The sequence below is a fragment of the Daucus carota genome, chromosome 9 (assembly GCF_001625215.2).
Source record: "Daucus carota subsp. sativus chromosome 9, DH1 v3.0, whole genome shotgun sequence".
NCBI classification, from domain to species: domain Eukaryota; kingdom Viridiplantae; phylum Streptophyta; class Magnoliopsida; order Apiales; family Apiaceae; genus Daucus; species Daucus carota.
The window spans coordinates 4,410,858-4,428,998 of NC_030389.2; the positions used below are offsets into that span (position 1 = coordinate 4,410,858).

The window sequence follows — 18,141 nt, forward strand, 5'->3', positions numbered from 1 at the left end:
TAGGACCTAAGGATGCTGAGAGGATAAAACATTAAAATGACATTAAAATGCATCAAGTGAACAAATAAATCGCTGCTTCAATATGTCATGCAACAGAATGCTGAAAGTTTTCCATGTTTTCGAGAACAAAAGTTAGCCAGTTTTAGCATTCTGTGTAATATGCATCCATGAGAATATACATGTATAACAACAGGGCTAGCAGTTGAATAAAAATTCATACAGGGACCATTTGATTGAATATCACAACAGAAAATAGAGGTCTCATTTGGGGATTTTAACTTAACAAAAGAAGCGTGTCATTGAGCCATTACATTCCGGATTGGAATATACGAAGTAACTGTTTCAAGAACTTCTTACACAAAGCAAGCAGTGCAGGATCCTATTCTTTTGATTCAAGTAATCCCATGAACAAGGATGTTGTAGATGCATCTGCTGAGAAGCCCTGAGAACAAATCATATCTATAAGTACAATTGCTTCACTAATCACTATACTCCCCAGCAACTTGTAACTGCTGTACGTTTAGAAATAAACTATTCAATAGGAGAACTGCATAGTATAAAGTATACAATGACATCTGACAGTGTAGTAGCAAAGCCTCTGTTTATACTATATGCCATTATTACGACTGTTAATGCCTGCAAATTTGGTTATCAAACCCTTGAAAAATGTCAGCACAACAGATAAGATTATGTATATTACTACTCTCCTTTTCTTACACCTACGGCAAGTACTTCTTGCGCAAAGCAAGGAGAGCAGGATCCTGTTCTTGCACTTCAAGTAAATCCAGTAAAGCAGATGCGGTAGATGCATCTACTTCAAAGCCGCGACTACGCATTTCATCCAGGAGTACACCTGCTTCATAGTACTTCTTATTGTGTAAATAACCGCGCATAAGTGTATTGTAGGTTACATTATCCGGCAAGCAATCATTTGCTTCCATTTCCCAGAATAGTTCATTCGCTTCCTGGAATAACCCTTCATGACAATATGCTTGGATCATCATTGTGTATGTCTTATTCATTAAGTCACACAACCCTTGAATTAATGAGTTGTAGGTTATAACATCCGGAGATATCCCTTTCTTATTCATTTGGTAGAAAAGACCCAATGCTTGATCGACTGACCTATGTTTACATAAACAGTCAATAAGTGTGGTGTAAGTTACAATATCAGGCCTGCAACCTTTCTTCTGCATAATTTTGAACAACTTAACAGCCACAGAAGGATTCCCTCTCTTGCAGATGCCGTCAATGATTGTGTTATAGGTAACAACATTGGGTTGAATAAGTTGAAATGTGATGAGGTTCTAGAACAAAAGCTGAGCCTCATGAGGCATATCTTGGGAAATAAGTCCCCTGATGAGAGTGGTATAAGTAACCACATTTGGCACAAAACCGTGCCTGATGATTCCAGCCAATAATGAAAATGCAAAATCGACACGATTCAAGTAACAGAAACCAACCTTAGCCTTCTCAAGGAGTAATCGTCCAAGTCGAGCATGAGTTGGATTAGAGGAATAAGGAATATGAGGCCTGAATGCTTCAAGTGCATGTGCTTCATCATCTTTCATATTCTATAATCTATACTATTACTAATTCTCTTTCGTGTTCTTTCACTAACTCTGCTTTTGCTGCTCAGCTACCCACTTTTATCACTCTCAAACTTTAAGTCCTCCCTTCCCTTTTTTCTATTTTCCATTTTATTTTTATTTTCTTATATAATTCTAATATCTCACTGAATTAAATTTAATTATAAATAAATACATATTCTAACTGTTATGTTATGTTACACCGACTCTTTATTTAGGTTGCCGTACCTGTGTCGGACACTTGGACACTCAGACACGACACTTATTTTGTGTCGGATCCTTGAATAAGATGTGGACACTTTGGCCATTTTAAGAATCAAATATGAGTAAAACTTACATTTCGAAAAAATATGTGAGAAAAAACAAAGAAGCATGAATGAGATTTAAGTACAAAACCCCCAATTTGCAAAACCTCTTACAAAATCATGTCTAATATGAGTTTTATTGTTACTTTTTGTTAAGATTTCTAACTTAATATACTTGTTTATTAGTATATTACAATGTGTCCCCGTACCGTCCAAAAATAGGACAATGTCCCTGTGTCCCCAATTTTCATAGTTTTCGAGTCCGACACTCGGATATGTGTCGTGTCCGACACTCCGTACCCGAGTCCGAGTAACATAGCTCTTATGTAAAAAGAAAATGACAACTATTTTGTGAATTTTTTTTCTATAAATGCTTTTTACCAATTCACAACAGACATTTTGAATTAAAGCTAAAAATGTTTGCCAGGAAATCTAACACTTTTGATTCAAAGTGCAAGCACACTAAAGAGCAATGACAGCAGCATTATAATGAGTAGTGTAGCAGGGGAACTAGGTTGTGCACCATTTGGAAGACTTGGGTAGTATTCTGGCTGAGGCATTACACATTCATCACCATTGAAAGAAACTTTTCTTGGAAATGTCCACCCCTGTCGGAAAGTAAACATGTCTGGATCTTTGTGTAGTAACATTTCCGACTGCACATTACCCTGTGCACAGGATTGGATCAGTAACATGTCGTTGTACAAGCTGATGCCGTAAAATACACCACTATCATCTGCACAGCAGTAGATGCACTTAAGAAACGTACTATGACAAGGAGAGATGCACATTAATTTAGCACCGCAGAAGTGAAAATTTATGATAAACTTACTGATGCTTCCATATTGATTTAGGGGCATATAGTTGAAGCTGAAAACCTGTGTTACACTCCTCAGGTTAGGGTGTAACACCACCATATTCCAATGGCTATAATTCTGAGCAAAGTTTTGGTTTGTTATCGTCATCTTAACTCGCCAGTACTCCTTGTAACTTTCTTTTACATGCCAATGGATTGTTACAGGACGCATGTGCCTTGTACACTTGACGACTGGCTGGGGTTCTTCATCAGTCGGAAGCTGTAATACCGGTGGTGATTCGCCAGGCCTATCAATAAAAGTAATTGTACATAAATGCAAATGCCGATTTCAAATGAAAGAAGATAATGCTAGAAAAGTTATTATTCAAGTTTTAAGTTAAAAGTTAGCAGGAAAACTAGAGTTCAAACTTCATCGTTAAATTAGTTGAACTAGAGCAAAGACGGGACAATATTTTGGAGAAGAAAGATCATAATACACTATTGCTCTATTCAAAGTATAATCTTCACTAAACATGTTAACTGGGGTAATATAACCTCTCTCCCAAGTCCAACACACATATGCCTCTCTACGAAGTCATCTCTCAACTGGACACAAGTTTTATACTTACTAACTGTGCCACATACATCTCCAATAACGACTACTCTATTCTATAAACTACATGCCAACATAAAAAAATAAAAATTGAACGTGTCTAAAGGACAGGAAAGGAAGAACTTAGGAAGATTAATACTTGAACTAAAATAGATAAAGAGAAAGATTTAAAATAATTACTTGACACAGTTGATTCCAGGTTGTCCGGTGCAGCCACAACTGCATGTAGGGCATGGAACAATGGTACTGTTGTAGAATGCAGATAAGGAAACACAACATTTCGGGATAAGTCAGAAATCGACTTATAAATAAACCAAAAACTGACTTTAAAGACAAAAGTTATTAGTAAATTTTTCAAAATATTTTTGATAAAACTTACCCATAAGTCATAATTTACCCATAAATTATTTTTATTATTATTATATTTTTAATAGCTCATAAGTCATTAATAAGTCAAAACTATCCCGACACACATAATAAATGTTTGACTTATCAGATTAAATCACATTATGTCATGAGTCACAATTTTTAACTCAGACAAATAAACTCTGTATCAATAAAAATTAGGATCATGACTAATCCCAAAGATAGGAAGGAAGATATATTTAATAAATAATGTGTGTCCTGATATAAAATGTAGAATATGAAAATAAAAGTTTGTATTAGAATATATACTCAATTCATTCAAATATCACTTAGTATTATCATAAAATACTTTTTTAAATGGTGTTAAGTATTTTAAATTTCATCAAAAAAATTTCTCAAATGACTTAGATATACAATTGACTACTAACTATAATTGAACGATTTATATGTTAAGAGTTGACCTAGGCTGATTAGTTAAGACGCTCTGAGCCCTGCAATGGCCTGAGAGGCTTGCAGACACAAGTATGAGACATTAGCAAATCGACATACTACAGAGTCGATGCAAAACCGAAAAAGGACCTTCATTATAATTAAAAAAATTATACTCCGTATCAAATTAATCCCAACAATTTGTAAGTGCAGTACATGGAAGAAAATAAAGTAATCGACAGGAGAAGTGAAAGTTTTACAGCATTGACAACTGACATAATAATAGTTGAGCCTGTTGATACCGCAAATCATTATTATAATTGCGAATTCCTACAAATTCCCTCCAAACATGTTGGCAAAGTAAATAGATTATGATGTATCATACCACTCTCTGGCAAGCAGTTGCGGAGAGCAGGATCCAGATGTTGCACTTCAAGTAAGTCTAGGAAAGCAGATGCAATAGATTGCTGCAAAGTCGTGAAATGAACACAATGTTGTATCCTGCATCCATCACAAACTTGCATGTATATTTCCTCCTAAATTCTCGTTCAAACAAACTCAAATCTCCGGTTAATTCCTGATTTCCTGTATAGCAATGAACCAGAAAGACACAAAATTTACTACCTTGAAACTTAGTTATAGGAAAGTTCGAATTCCCTATGTAACTATAATATTGATGAAACAAACCACACCCGAATCTGTTTCTAACAGTAAGTTACTTGAGATAAGAAAGCCATAATAAAAAATCTAAGTAAACGAAAATAGACAATATATAGGTCACAGGTCACTGGCATAAGGCCAGGTGAGGGGTTCTGCACTGGACTGAAAAGCTTGCAGACATCAGTATCAGACAACCTCAGCTAAGGCTGTTGTCAGAATCTAGTAGTAAGAGGATATAGGGAAGAAATGAAACGCTGGAGAAACAGACTCCTGGCCAACCTTCAGTCAATTGACATATCTAATCCCAAATTCTTTTGACATAATAAGAAATTAAGAGCGTATATCCAGAGATGAGAGATGGATTCATGAATATGGTATGTAAACATAGATCTCATATAGGACCAGCGGCAAGGCTTCACAAAGCCACCAAAACCATTGGTCCACGTTTTTTTTATAATGCAGGCTCTTCATTTCTATGGATCGAAGATTCCGGTCTTTCTGACCACAGTTAACCTATATAAAGTGTTCATGCGTACTAAAGACATTAGGACAAATCAACAAACTGCAGACAAAGTGTCAATGCAAAAATAAAAAAGGACATTCATTTGAAACATATATAATTTTAAAAAGATTATACCAAACCCCAAAAAATTGTAACTGCAGTACATGGAAGAAATAAACTACTCGATAGGAGAAGAGCTGCAAACTTTACAACAATGACATCGGACAGCGTAGTAGTAGAGCCTGTCTCTACTACATGCCGTTATCATGATTGTTAATGCATGTAAATTTTGTTATCAATCCCTTTGAAAAATGTTGGCAAAATAGATAAGATTATGAATTCTACCACTCTCTCCTTTCGTTACACTTATGGCGAGTACTTCTTGCGCAAAGCAAGGAGAGCGGGATCCTGTTCTTGCACTTCAAGTAAATCCAGGAAAGCAGATGCGGTAGATGCATCTGATGCAAAGCCGTGACTACGCATTTCATCCAGGAGTACACCTGCTTCATAGTACTTATTATTGGGTAAACAACCTCGGATTAGTATGTTGTAGGTTACATCAGTAGGCAAGCAATCATTTGCTTCCATTTTCCTGAATAGTTCATTCGCTTCCTCAAATAACCCTTCATGACAATATGCTTGGATCAGCATTGTGTATGTCTTGACGTCAGGCAGCAAACCATTCAAAGGAAGGTTGTCAAAAAGCCTTCTTGCATTCTCTAGATGTCCATTTTTGCTTAGTCCATCAATCAGAATATTGTAAACATGTATATCAGGAACTAACCCCCTGGATTCCAGTATTTGAAAAAAGGATAGTGCTTCAACAACATAACTATTCTGGCAAAGACCATGCAACAAGATACGGCATGTCACTTTATCCAACTCAACACCTTGGTTAATCATCTTTTCCTTAAAAAATTTACGTGCTTCAACATGTCTACCCTCATGAAAAAAACCTTGCAATATAGTGCTGTAAGTCTCAATAGTTGGGGTTAAACCTTCAGAGGGCATTTGTTGAAAAAGATCTATGGCTCTGTCCACTTTAAACTTTTTACAATAACCGTTGATGAGGATATTATAGCTAAGAGTATCAGGCAATATTCCCTTTCTCTTCATGCTTTCAAACACTGCTAATGCTTTATCAACCTCTCCTCGCAAGCAGTATCCATCCATGAGTGAGCTGTAAGTGACTACATCAGGATAACGGCCTCTTTGAATCATCAACTCTATCACATCCTCTGCATCTTCAATCATTCCTTCTTTGCAATACGCATCAATCAATATATTGTAAGTAAAAACATCTCGAGAAATGTTCCTAACATCCATCTCCTTGAGCAATTGTTTGACATCATGCCATCGATTAAAGTCACACAACCCTTGAATTAATGGGTTGTAGGTTATAACATCCGGAGATATTGCTTTCCTTGTCATTTGGTGGAGAAGACCCAATGCTTGATCAACTAATCTATGCTTACACAAACAGTCAATAAGTGTGTTGTAAGTCACAGTATTAGGCTTGCAACCTTTCTTCTCCATAATTTTGAACAACTTAACAGCCACAGAAGGATTCCCTCTCTTGCAGATGCCGTGAATGATAGTTGTATAGGTAACAACATTAGGTTGAATAAGTTGAAATCTGATGAGGTTCTGGAAAAAAAGCTGAGCCTCTTGAAGCATATCTTGGGAAATAAGGCCCCTGATGAGAGTGTTATAAGTAATCACATCAGGGACAAAACCGTGCTTGATGATTCCAGCCAGTAATGAAAAGGCAAAATCGACACGATTCAAATGACAAAAACAGTTGATGATAGTAGTAATGGTAAATATATTAACAGGGATGCTATTTACACGCATATCTCTAAAGAGAGACACAGCTACAGAGTACTCTTTCATTTTAACAAGGGCAGCTAATAGTTGAGCAAAGTTGATAACAGGAAGCAGAGGTTTCATAAGGAGCATTTTATCAAACACTTGGAGAGCATCATCGAGTTTATCGAAACCAACCTTGGACTTCTCAAAGAGTAAATGTTGAAGACGAGCATGAGGTGGATTAGAGGAATAAGAGAATTGGGGTTTGGGTTTAAAGGGGATATTAGGGTTAGGGTTAGTGGAGAAGTGAGAAACTGCAATAACAAAAAAGGATGCAAGACAACAAGTATGAGCTGAATCTGCAGAATGTGGTAGGAATCGAGAATTTGATATCAAAAATTTCATCATCATCATCATCATATCTCTACTTGTCAAAGACTCAGAGATTTCGCTGGCAGAACGCACTCAGATTTTTGATTTTACGCCTATGTACCCGAAATTGTTAGATTTTCCAAAACGGTTTGTACGGTGTGTGGACATCAATCACTCTACATTGTGTAGTTTTGATAATATAGTGAGACCTTTCTAATTTTAGCTACTAATTATTTTTATTTAAGTTGAAAAAGTAATTAAAAAATTAAAATTAAGTATTAAATAAGTTTCTTAAAATTTTAATATACTAGAATTCATCGCTTTTTATTTGGTTGCAGTAGCATTTAAGAAAAATATATAGAATTTTATAAAATTAATTTTTAATTTTAGAGCTCATATTTTGAGTTATTTCTTTGATATTTATTTTGATTTTAGTGATTGAAACAATACCCTGTTAATTTTGATGACTAATTTGATACCAGTTATTCACTCCGGAGTGAGCACTTCGCGTGCTAAATCATAACTAAAATTAGGCAGATTTTAATAATTTGTTTTTTTGCATGAAAATTGGACATTTGTGAAAAATTCTCAATTAAAAATATAAAAAGATAGTCTAATAATTATTATAAGTATTTAAAATGAATAATAACACAGAGGTGATATAGATTTTTTTAAAATTTAAACACAGTATTTCAAAATCTCATAATTTTTAGTGGAATTTCAAAAAGTTTGAAATATAATGAACTATCCCATAAAATCCTATCATTTTATGAATTCCAAACAAATGAATTAGAATTTGAATACCATCAGATTTTAAATAATATCAAGCGGATGCTATCGGTTTTTTAAACACAATTCAAAATTCTAATTGAATATCATTAGCTTTTGTAATATAATTTAAAATCTTAACCCAAAAGCAAGATCATCATGAAAGAGCTTGTACTCAAAAGTAAGACATTATATTCAATGAGAAAAGAAATCAGGCTTTCATAATTTAAAAGCTAGTTCAAAGGTGACAGTACGTATATCATTCATCAATAAGTTGCTTAAAAGAAAGAGGAAAGTTACTTGCCTTATTCGCTTTCCTTCTTGTTCAAAGAACCTATTTTCCTGTCACCTAGTGGAGTCTTCCCTGTACTGTTTATTCTCGCTTTGCTTTTGACAAGATTCCGTCCACGACATAGCTTCGTCTTATCAGATCATTCCAGATTCGACTTGCTTTGCAATTCGACTACTTATTAACGTCCTCGATACGCACGTCTAGCTCGGTTCTAAAAGATAGTATAATAATACTTCAGTCGAAGAACGATCCAGATTGTCGCCTAAATCATGGAGTCGAAACTCTATTTCTACCCATCGTGTAGAAATACACATATACAAAAAATCTGACACAGCCCTGAGCAAGGATGTTGTAGATTCAAGCCCTGAGCACACATCTCGTCTATACTTGTTACTGTGGAAACAGCCGCGGATGAGTGTGTAAGTGTATATATGAGGACCAACCCACTGCTTTCCATAGTGACAGTGCTTCAGCAACATAAAGTTCTGGCAAGGACAATGGAACACAATATTGCATGTAATAATGTCTAGTTTCAGACTCGTGTTCAGCATCATCTTCTCCTTCAAAAATTTCCACATGTTTGCCACTATAAAACTAACCTTGCAACATAGTATTGTAAATTTCAATATATTTCCTCCTAAATTCTCATTCAAACAAAATCAAACCTGCGATTCTTAAACATTCCTGTATGGCTGTATAGTAATGAACCAGAAAGACACAAACTTTACTACCTTGAAACTTAGTTATAGGAAAGTTCGAATTCCCTATGTAACTATAATATTGATGAAATGAACAGCGCCCGAATATGTTTCTAACAGTAAGTTACTTGAGATAAAAAAGCCACAAATAAAAAATTTAAGTTAGCGAAAATAGACAACATATAGGTCACAGGTCACTGGCATAAGGATGTTCCTTCGTTGAAGCTTAGTACTGCACAAATTGGTCATTAAACGGGTGGAAGCTGTAACCAACAATTTTTTTCCCGGAAATAGAACTGAAAACATTAGTAAGTAGCAGTGCTCCGGATGAAATAGTGATTCAGGAACTAATTGTTTCCCTAAGAACATATACAAGAGGATCTCAATCAGAACGCAGAGAAGATTCTAAGATAATTGCTTCTGTTAACATGGGTAAAACAGAAACCAGAAAAAATAAGAAATTAAAGACCTGGGCTGATTAATTCTGACACTCAGAGAGCACTGGCCGGGTGAGGGGTTCTGCCAAGGACAGAAAAGCTTGCAGACATCAGTATCAGACAACCTTAGCTAAGGCTGTTGTCAGAATCTAGTAGTAAGAGGATACAGTGAAGAAATAAAACGCTGGGGAAGCAGACTCCTGGCCAACCTTCAGTGAATTAACATATCTAATCCCAAATTCTTTTAAGATGATAAGAAACTAAGAGTGTATATCCGGAGATGAATTCACGAATATGGAATGTAAACATAGATCTCATATAGGAACATCAGGAAGGCTTCACAAAGCCACCAAAATTATTGGTCCCCCGTTTTTTTTGTAATGCAGGCTCTTCATTTCTATGGATTGAAGATTCCAGTCTTTCTGACTACAGTTAACCTATATAAAGTGTTCATGTCAATTGTCAACTCATGTAATAAAGACATTAGGACAAATCGACAAACTGCAGACAAATAGTCAATGCAAAATCAAAAAAGGACATTCATTTGAAACATAAATAATTTTAAAGAAATTATATCAAATGAACCCCAACAACTTGTAACTGCAGTACATGAATAAACTACTAAATAGAAGAAGAGCTGCAAACTTTAGTACTTTACAACAATGACATCAGGCAGCGTAGTAGCAGAGACTCTCTATACGCATGCCATTATCAAGACTGTTAATGCCTGCAAATTTGGTTATCAAACCCTTGAAAAATGTTGGCACAATAGATAAGATTATGTATCCTACCACTCTCCATTTGTTACACCTATGGCAAGTACTTCTTGCGCAAAGCAAGGAGAGCAGGATCCTGTTCTTGCACTTCAAGTAAATCCAGTAAAGCAGATGCGGTAGATGCATCTGCTTCAAAGCCGCGACTACGCATTTCATCCAGTAGTACACCTGCTTCATAGTACTTCTTACCGTGTACATAACCGCGCATAAGTGTATTGTAGGTTACATTATCCGGCAAGCAATCATTTGCTTCCATTTCCCAGAATAGTTCATTCGCTTCCTGGAATAACCCTTCATGACAATATGCTCGGATCATCAATGTGTATGTCTTGACGTCAGGCCGCAAACCTTTCAAAGGCAGGTTGTCAAAAAGGCTTCTTGCTTTCTCAAGATGTCCATTTTTGCTTAGTCCATCAATCAGAATATTGTAAACCTGTATATCAGAAACTAACCCACTGGACTCCAGTATTTGAAAAAACGATAGTGCTTCAAATACATAACAATTCTGGCAAAGACCATGCAACAAGATACGACATGTCACTTTATTCAACTCAACACCTTGGTTAATCATCTTTTCCTTAAAAAATTTACGTGCTTCAACATGTCTACCCGCATGAAAAAAACCTTGCAGTATAGTACTGTAAGTCTCAATAGTTGGGGTTAAACCTTCAGAGGGCATTTGTTGGAAAAGATCCATGGCTCTGTCCACTTTAAACTTTTTACAAAAACCGTTGATGAGGATATTATAGCTAAGAGTATTAGGCAATATTTCCTTTCTCTTCATGCTTTCGAACACTGCTAATGCTTTATCAACCTCTCCTCGCAAGCAGTATCCATCCATGAGTGAGCTGTAAGTGACTACATCAGGATAACAGCCTCTTTGAATCATCAACTCTATCACATCCTCTGCATCTTCAATCTTTCCTTCTTTGCAATACGCATCAATCAATATATTGTAAGTAAAAACATCTCGAGAAATGTTCCTAGCATCCATCTCCTTGAGCAATTGTTTGACATCATGCCATCGATTAATGTCACACAGACCTTGAAATAATGAGTTGTAGGTTATAACATTTGGAAATATGCCTTTCCTTGTCATTTGGTGGAGAAGACCCAATGCTTGATCAACTAACCTATATTTACATAAACAATCAATAAGTGTGGTGTAAGTTACAGTATCAGGCTTGCAACCTTTCTTCTCCATATTTTTGAACAACTTAACAGCCACAGAAGGATTCCCTCTCTTGCAGATTCCGTCAATGATTATGTTATAGGTAAAAACATCGGGTTGAACAAGTTTAAATCTGATGAGGTTCTGGAACAAAAGCTGAGCCTCTTGAAGCATATCTTGGGAAATAAGGCCCCCGATGAGGGTGTTATAAGTAACCAAACTTGGCACAAAACCGTGCTTGATGATTCCAGCCAGTAATGAAAAGGCAAAATCGACACGATCCAAGTGACAAAAACAGTTGATGATAGTAGTAATGGTAAATATATCAACAGGGATGCTATTTACACGCATATCCCTAAATAGGGAGACAGCTACGGAGTAGTGTTTCATTTTAACAAGGGCGGCTAACAGTTGATTGAAGTTGATAACAGGAAGCAGAGGCTTCGTAAGGAGCATTTTATCAAACAGTTGGAGAGCATCATCGAGTTTATCGAAACCAACCTTGGATTTCTCGAGGAGTAGATGTTGAAGTCGAGCATGAGTTGGATCAGAGGAATAAGTAATATGAGGGCGTTTGGGATTAGTGGAGAATTGAAAATATGAAGAAACAGTAATGTGACTAGGGCTAGGGCTAAATGCTTCAAGTGCATGTGCTGAATGTGGCAGAAATTGAGGCAAAAACATCCATCTCATGAAAGTAATAGAAGCTCCCTTCTGCTTCATCATCTTTCTATTCTATACTATTACTAATTCTCTCTTGTGTTCTTTCACTGACTCTGCTTTTGCTCACTTTTATCACCCTAAAACTTCAAGTCCTCCCTTAGTCCCTTCCCTTTTCTATTTCAAAAAATTATGACTTCGAGTATTGTAAAAAATGAGAATCGGGCTTAATTGAGACATAATCGATAAAATCACGGAACAAAGAATAATCGGAGATTAATTGAACCAATCAGTGATTAATCGGAAATTTAATCAATTTGGCGGGCTACAGAACATGTATTAATCGGTTATTAATCGCTGCCTTTAGAACAGAACTAGTACAGGCAAGTGCAATTTTTTTTCCTTATATATTTTTAATATCTCCACTAAATTAACTTTAATTATATATATATTCTAACTCATCTGTAAAAAGAAAACGACAACTAGTTTGGGAATTTTTTTTCCTATAAATACTCTGCACCAATTCACAACAGACATTCTGAATCAAAGCTAAAAATGTTTGCCAGGAAATTTAATACTTTTGATTCAAAGTGCAAGCAGACTAAAGAGCAATGACAGCAGCATTATAATGAGTAGTGTAGCAGGGGAACTAGGTTGTGCACCATTTGGAAGGCTTGGGTAGTCATCTGGCTGAGGCATTACACATTCATCACCATTGAAAGAAACTTTTCTCGGAAATGTCCACCCCTGTCGGAAAGTAAACATGTCTGGATCTTTGTGGAGTAACATTTCCGACTGCACATTACCCTGGGGACCGCATTGGAGTAACATGTCGTTGTACAAGCTGACGCCGTAAAATACACCACTATCATCTGCACAGCAGTGGATGTACTTAAGAAACGTACTATTATTACAAGGAGAAATGCACATTAATTTAGCACGGCCCAAGTGCAAATTTATGAAAACTTACTGATGCTTCCGTATTGATTTAGGGGAATATAGTCGAAGCTGAAAACCTGTGTGACACTCCTCAGGTTGGGGTGTAACACCACCATATTCCAATGACTATAATTCTGAGCAAAGTTTTGGTTTATAATCGTCATCTTAACTCGCCAGTACTCCTTATAACTTTCTTTTACATGCCAATGGATTGTTACAGGACACATGTGCCTTGTACACTTGACGACTGGCTGGGGTACTTCATCAGTCGGAAGTTCTAATACCGGTGGTGATTCGCCAGGCCTATCAATAAAAGTGATTGTACATAAATGCAAATGCCGATTTCAAGTGAAAGAAGCTAATGCTAGAAAAGTTATTCAAGTTTTAAGTTAAAAGTTAGCAGGAAAACTTTAGTTCAAACTTCATCGTTAAATTAGTTGAAGTTTAACTGGCAGCAAAGACGGGACAATATTTTGGAGGAGAAAGATCATATAATACACTTATGCCTCTCTACGAAGTCATCTCTCAACTGGACACAAGTTTCATACTTACTAACTGTGCCACATACATCTCTAATAACGTATAACGACTAGTCTATTCTATACATTACATGCCTACATAAAAGAAAATTGAAAGTGTCTAAAGGACAGGAAAGGAAGAACTTAGGAAGATTAATGCATGAACTAAAATAGATTAAGAGAAAGATTTGAAATAATTACTTTACACAGTTGATTCCAGGTTGTCCGGTGCAGCCACAACTGCATGTAGGGCATGGAACAATGGTACTGTTGTAGAATGCAGATAAGGAAACACAACATTTCGGGGTAGGTGATGCAAGGAACTGAGAATAAGAACAACTCACATTCCATGTAGCTGCATAAGGCAATATAACACGATATATAGTAAGAAGACAAACGTATAACATTACATAATTAAAATATTCATATGGAAATGTTCTTGGTTCTTACCAATGGCTTGTGTCTTTCTACGTCCGTCATCCTCATAAAATGTGGTAGGTTCGACCTCTCTGGGAGGTCCACATGTATAACCAGGAAGGCCAAGGGTAAATTTGTCCGGAATTCCTGGCAATGAAGAATTATAGGAGGAAGGACCTCCAACTATCATCTGAAAAGAAGAAATATGCTTTGGAGGGACTTGAGTTAAAGATGTTAAAACTCCCCCCTTGCAACAATTTTGAAATTGCACAGTATGTAAAGCTCCGGGCAGAAGGTCTATGATTACTGGTTTCTTTTCACAGCAATGTGGCTTATCACTTCCTTTAAATGCTGAACAATTTCCCTGTTCAGTAGCTTCTGCTCCAAACATCTTCCAGATGACCTCGTCATTTGGCCACTTCCAGCTGAGTCTCCATCCCGGCTTCTCTATGTGCCGAAACAGCTGGTAATTGTATATTGATACTGTCACCTGCAATTTGTTAAGTTGATTTCCTTATATTATCAGAGGTCATTTTCCTATGAATTCTTAAGCAAATTTTCTGAAAACACTTATGTAATATTAAAGTATCTCCATGCCTCCCCTGTTAGTAGAAGAAATCGAATCTCATAAATTTAGTGAAGCCCGCACCAGATTAACACCATGAACATGGTCTAGGACACAACCATGCTCATCACTCATCAGTATTACAACACAAGTTTCTATTTCATTAGAAATATTAATGAAAAGGTAAAGAGTAAAAGGTTGAAATGAAAAGAAAATGAAGATATATATATTCCTAGACAGAACCTAAGATTCAAAAAGGAACTTTAAAAACGATTACTTGATTTAATAAAAGAATAATATATTAACATTTTAACCATCTTGAATTCTTTTTCTAAGAATAATATTTTTTCTAATTTTGGCTATCATTGTTTCTTTTTTAACTCAGATCATCAAATCATTTTTTTTTAATTTATAAAACAGAATCAATTCATTAATTAAATTCATACGACATCTACAAATACATATCGAAATTGGATGGACGCCAAAGAATATGGCTTTTAAATCCATTCTTCTCGAAAAGACTACTAAGCGATTTGAAGAAGATTTGAATACATGTACCTGTTTCAACCCTATTGATTTTCAGGACTGTTTTGAACAATCGACTCGCTTCTTGTAGAGGCAACTAAGCGATTTAAATACATAAAAAAGATGCAAAAATCTAAGTTCTTCACGAAGACTCTAATGTAAATTCTTAAAATTAACATGAGATTTTAAAATGAACCTCAAAATATTTGTAATTTATATGTCTCGTGTTTTTATATAATGAACACATTGCTTTAAGAAAATAAATATACATTTTTTATAATATTAAAATTTTTTCCAGTGACTAATATAGAAAATTGACTATCCCGTGAAATTAGTAAACAAATTGTAATATTATTCATTTTTATATTAATATATATAATTATTTTCTAATTATACTCAGTTTTTAAAGTAACAATTTACTTATAAATTATTGAAAAATCAAGTATGCTTAGTATATTATATAAGTGATTTTATGTTTGTGTGGTTTAAAACCCAAGTCGCTCAGACTCGGGTACGGAGTGTCGGACACGACACATATCCGAGTGTCGGACTCGGGACCTCTGAAAAACTAGGACACGGGGACACCGTCCGAAATTTAGACACGGGTGCAGGGACACGGTAAAATATAAATTAATTAATTTATTTTATATTATTAAATTAATATTTTTTAATTTTAATTATTGTTTTAAGGAAGAAAAATAAAACTGATAAAATTTTTAACAAAAAATTACATTGACCAATAATTTGAGGCTATAATAACCATTTTAATAAATAACATAGTGCCATTAAAGTAGCTGTCCACCTACCCTCCTAACCACAAATGAACAATAGTATGTCCAACTACAGTAGTGTTTTCTTATGCTTTATCATCTCCATTTCATCTCTCTCTTTCATCCCTCTCTTTCATCTGCCTCATCGTCTTCATCTTATCTATTTGTTTTCATCTTCTTCTTTCATCATCTTTTCTCTTCTCTTTTTATTCTTCCGCTACACCACCTTTAAATTCTCCGGCGAGCTTCATATCTTCCGCGTCGTGTCCCGTGTCGGGTCGGGTCAACACGGGTACGGCCGCCGGAAATGCCGAGTCGGAGTAACTAGTTTAAAACTCTATAAAATAAGTCATGTGTCTTAGAGCTTGTTCGATTGCATTTAGAATTATTTTTAATTTGAAAAGTTGGGAGTTTAGAATATATGTTTGGATAATTTTAACTTAAAAATAATTTATGAGTTATTAAAATAATAATAATAATAATAATAATAATATGATTTATGAAGTTTAAAAAGATTAAGTCACTTAAAAAACTACCTCAGACTAAATTCCGACTTTAAGACATTTTTTGACTTATTTCTGAATTTAAATCAATTTTGAACTTATAACCCAAAACATTTTTCGGTTAAAATCAAAAATAAAATGTATAAGCCTCAACTAAAACAAACATACTCCTCGGCTTTTACCTTTAATATCTAACCCAAGTATCTTAGAATATATTTTACAACTTTCATATCTAACTCAAAGTATTTTAGAATATATTTTACTTATAAACTAACACTCCACTATATTAAATTATATATAACATTCAAAATAAATTAGAAATTATAATATTCCAAAAAAATAGAATTTTTCTGATAAAATTCTAAGCGCCCATCTACTGTGGGCCATCCAACAAATTCCAATTTTAGTTATTCCCATTTTGCAGTGATATGCAGCTGTCACTTAATAAACAATGAGCTGTACCCGTGTCCCTGTCCATGAACCATGCAAATATGGCCAAATTTACACTCCCCGTAGAAGAAATACAAGGCAACAATTTTAATATAACAGCTTTTTACTAAGAAATTAACAAATATTTTTTTTACTGTTTTTGCTAAATCACCCCTATCTTTTCTCACCGAGACTATCTAATACTTTTCTCACCACATCAGTGCATGACTATATGCATATCCGTGTGAACATAATATCTCGATTCGATTGCGTGTGCTCGATTAACCGGAAAATCAATTACCGACCGACAAAACTTTTAATTTACGAGTATTTCTGAGTATAAGTGAAGAAAACTTACAGTTTGAGTATCACCATCGTCGGAAGTCTTATCCCATTTGATGGTAACGTTCCCGTTCGGATCCAACACATCGAATCCATCTTCATGCCCATCAAACAAACGAATTTCGATATATTTAAACACGTGATCGGATGAAAAATCATCAACCATAAAAAGAACAACAAATAAACCGAGTTTTCAAGAGACTTACCGTTCGGTGAAACAAAACTGAAGACGGTGATGGAAAGTAAAATCCAGATTAAACCCATGAATGCTTTATTAAATGGGTTTAAATCTAATTTTGTTATGGTATCTCAATCTTGACTTCTCACTTGCTCAGCAACTGAGAGCTTATACACACTTATGAGGCTGAATTTTTTTATTTTTTTTTAATATCTCGAGGTGCAATACATATATGGATTTTGTGTGGAAAATAATGAAGAAATGTGATTTTGCAAGTTATGGGACGATGAAAGTAAATTAAGTGAGGTAATAAAATGAATTAGAAGGGAAATTGAGGATATAATTGGTGTAATAATTATGGTTAGGTGCTGAGAATGTGTCTTTGGGAAGCAGCAAAAAAAGGAAAACGTTATTGGAGTGTTGTCACGCGTTCCGCTCCGCCCCTATTGGTCTTGCTGTTTTGGAAATGTCACCTCCCTTTTGATTTCTCAAGATTAGCTAGATTGAGGAGAAGGAATTGCTACGATCTTAGATTAATTTCGAATTTTTATGATTCTTCTGGTGTTAAAAGTATGTGTCAAAAATTAAAACGTAATAAAAAAATAAAGGGAGTATAAGTCATTTTGACTTTTTACACACAAATCTAGATGTTTTGAACATATACTTAGAATTAATATTTTTAAAATTCTCTTTTTTAAAATAAAAATATATG

At 35.1% G+C, this 18,141-nt stretch overlaps 4 protein-coding genes across 4 annotated transcripts; all 4 read right to left on the minus strand.

The window, feature by feature from the left end:
* Nucleotides 1-719: 719 nt before the first annotated feature.
* LOC135149282 (pentatricopeptide repeat-containing protein At1g64583, mitochondrial-like) lies at nucleotides 720-1,571 on the minus strand. Its single transcript, XM_064084520.1, has 2 exons — nucleotides 1,315-1,571; nucleotides 720-1,125 (listed from the first exon to the last, which is right to left on the minus strand). The coding sequence occupies exons 1-2, from the start codon at nucleotides 1,569-1,571 to the stop codon at nucleotides 720-722; spliced, it is 663 nt and encodes a 220-aa protein (XP_063940590.1).
* Nucleotides 1,572-2,228: 657 nt separating this feature from the next.
* Nucleotides 2,229-3,693, minus strand: LOC135149283 (COBRA-like protein 6). Its single transcript, XM_064084521.1, has 4 exons — nucleotides 3,683-3,693; nucleotides 3,484-3,549; nucleotides 2,727-2,998; nucleotides 2,229-2,630 (listed from the first exon to the last, which is right to left on the minus strand). Exons 1-4 carry the CDS (start codon nucleotides 3,691-3,693, stop codon nucleotides 2,341-2,343), a joined length of 639 nt encoding a protein of 212 aa, XP_063940591.1. The 3' UTR covers nucleotides 2,229-2,340.
* A 1,653-nt stretch (nucleotides 3,694-5,346) lies between these two features.
* On the minus strand, nucleotides 5,347-12,408 carry LOC108201072 (pentatricopeptide repeat-containing protein At5g02860). Its single transcript, XM_017369359.2, has 2 exons — nucleotides 10,449-12,408; nucleotides 5,347-7,533 (listed from the first exon to the last, which is right to left on the minus strand). The coding sequence occupies exons 1-2, from the start codon at nucleotides 12,307-12,309 to the stop codon at nucleotides 5,627-5,629; spliced, it is 3,768 nt and encodes a 1,255-aa protein (XP_017224848.2). The 5' UTR covers nucleotides 12,310-12,408; the 3' UTR covers nucleotides 5,347-5,626.
* A 261-nt stretch (nucleotides 12,409-12,669) lies between these two features.
* On the minus strand, nucleotides 12,670-17,825 carry LOC108202777 (COBRA-like protein 6). Its single transcript, XM_017371313.2, has 6 exons — nucleotides 17,458-17,825; nucleotides 17,268-17,347; nucleotides 14,151-14,607; nucleotides 13,902-14,055; nucleotides 13,214-13,485; nucleotides 12,670-13,115 (listed from the first exon to the last, which is right to left on the minus strand). Exons 1-6 carry the CDS (start codon nucleotides 17,513-17,515, stop codon nucleotides 12,829-12,831), a joined length of 1,308 nt encoding a protein of 435 aa, XP_017226802.2. The 5' UTR covers nucleotides 17,516-17,825; the 3' UTR covers nucleotides 12,670-12,828.
* Nucleotides 17,826-18,141: the final 316 nt, after the last annotated feature.

Bases quoted from the DNA above. Each gene is read 5' to 3' on its own strand.
- LOC135149282 (XM_064084520.1), bottom strand. From the start codon at position 1,571: ATGAAAGATGATGAAGCACATGCACTTGAAGCATTCAGGCCTCATATT. The intron at 1,126-1,314 runs GTTCTAGAACCT...ATGTAAACATAG, and splicing joins CCTCATGAGGCTCAGCTTTT to GTCAGTCGATCAAGCATTGG.
- LOC135149283 (XM_064084521.1), bottom strand. The intron at 2,999-3,483 runs GTAATTATTTTA...TTTTATTGATAG, and splicing joins CCTGGAATCAACTGTGTCAA to GCCTGGCGAATCACCACCGG. The intron at 2,631-2,726 runs GTAAGTTTATCA...ACTGCTGTGCAG, and splicing joins AAATCAATATGGAAGCATCA to ATGATAGTGGTGTATTTTAC.
- LOC108201072 (XM_017369359.2), bottom strand. From the start codon at position 12,309: ATGATGAAGCAGAAGGGAGCTTCTATTACTTTCATGAGATGGATGTTT. The intron at 7,534-10,448 runs AGGTGTAACAAA...CAAAAATCTGAG, and splicing joins GCGCAAGAAGTACTTGCCAT to TGCGTTCTGCCAGCGAAATC.
- LOC108202777 (XM_017371313.2), bottom strand. From the start codon at position 17,515: ATGGGTTTAATCTGGATTTTACTTTCCATCACCGTCTTCAGTTTTGTT. The intron at 14,056-14,150 runs GTAAGAACCAAG...TGCCTTATGCAG, and splicing joins TAGAAAGACACAAGCCATTG to CTACATGGAATGTGAGTTGT. The intron at 13,486-13,901 runs GTAATTATTTCA...TTTTATTGATAG, and splicing joins CCTGGAATCAACTGTGTAAA to GCCTGGCGAATCACCACCGG.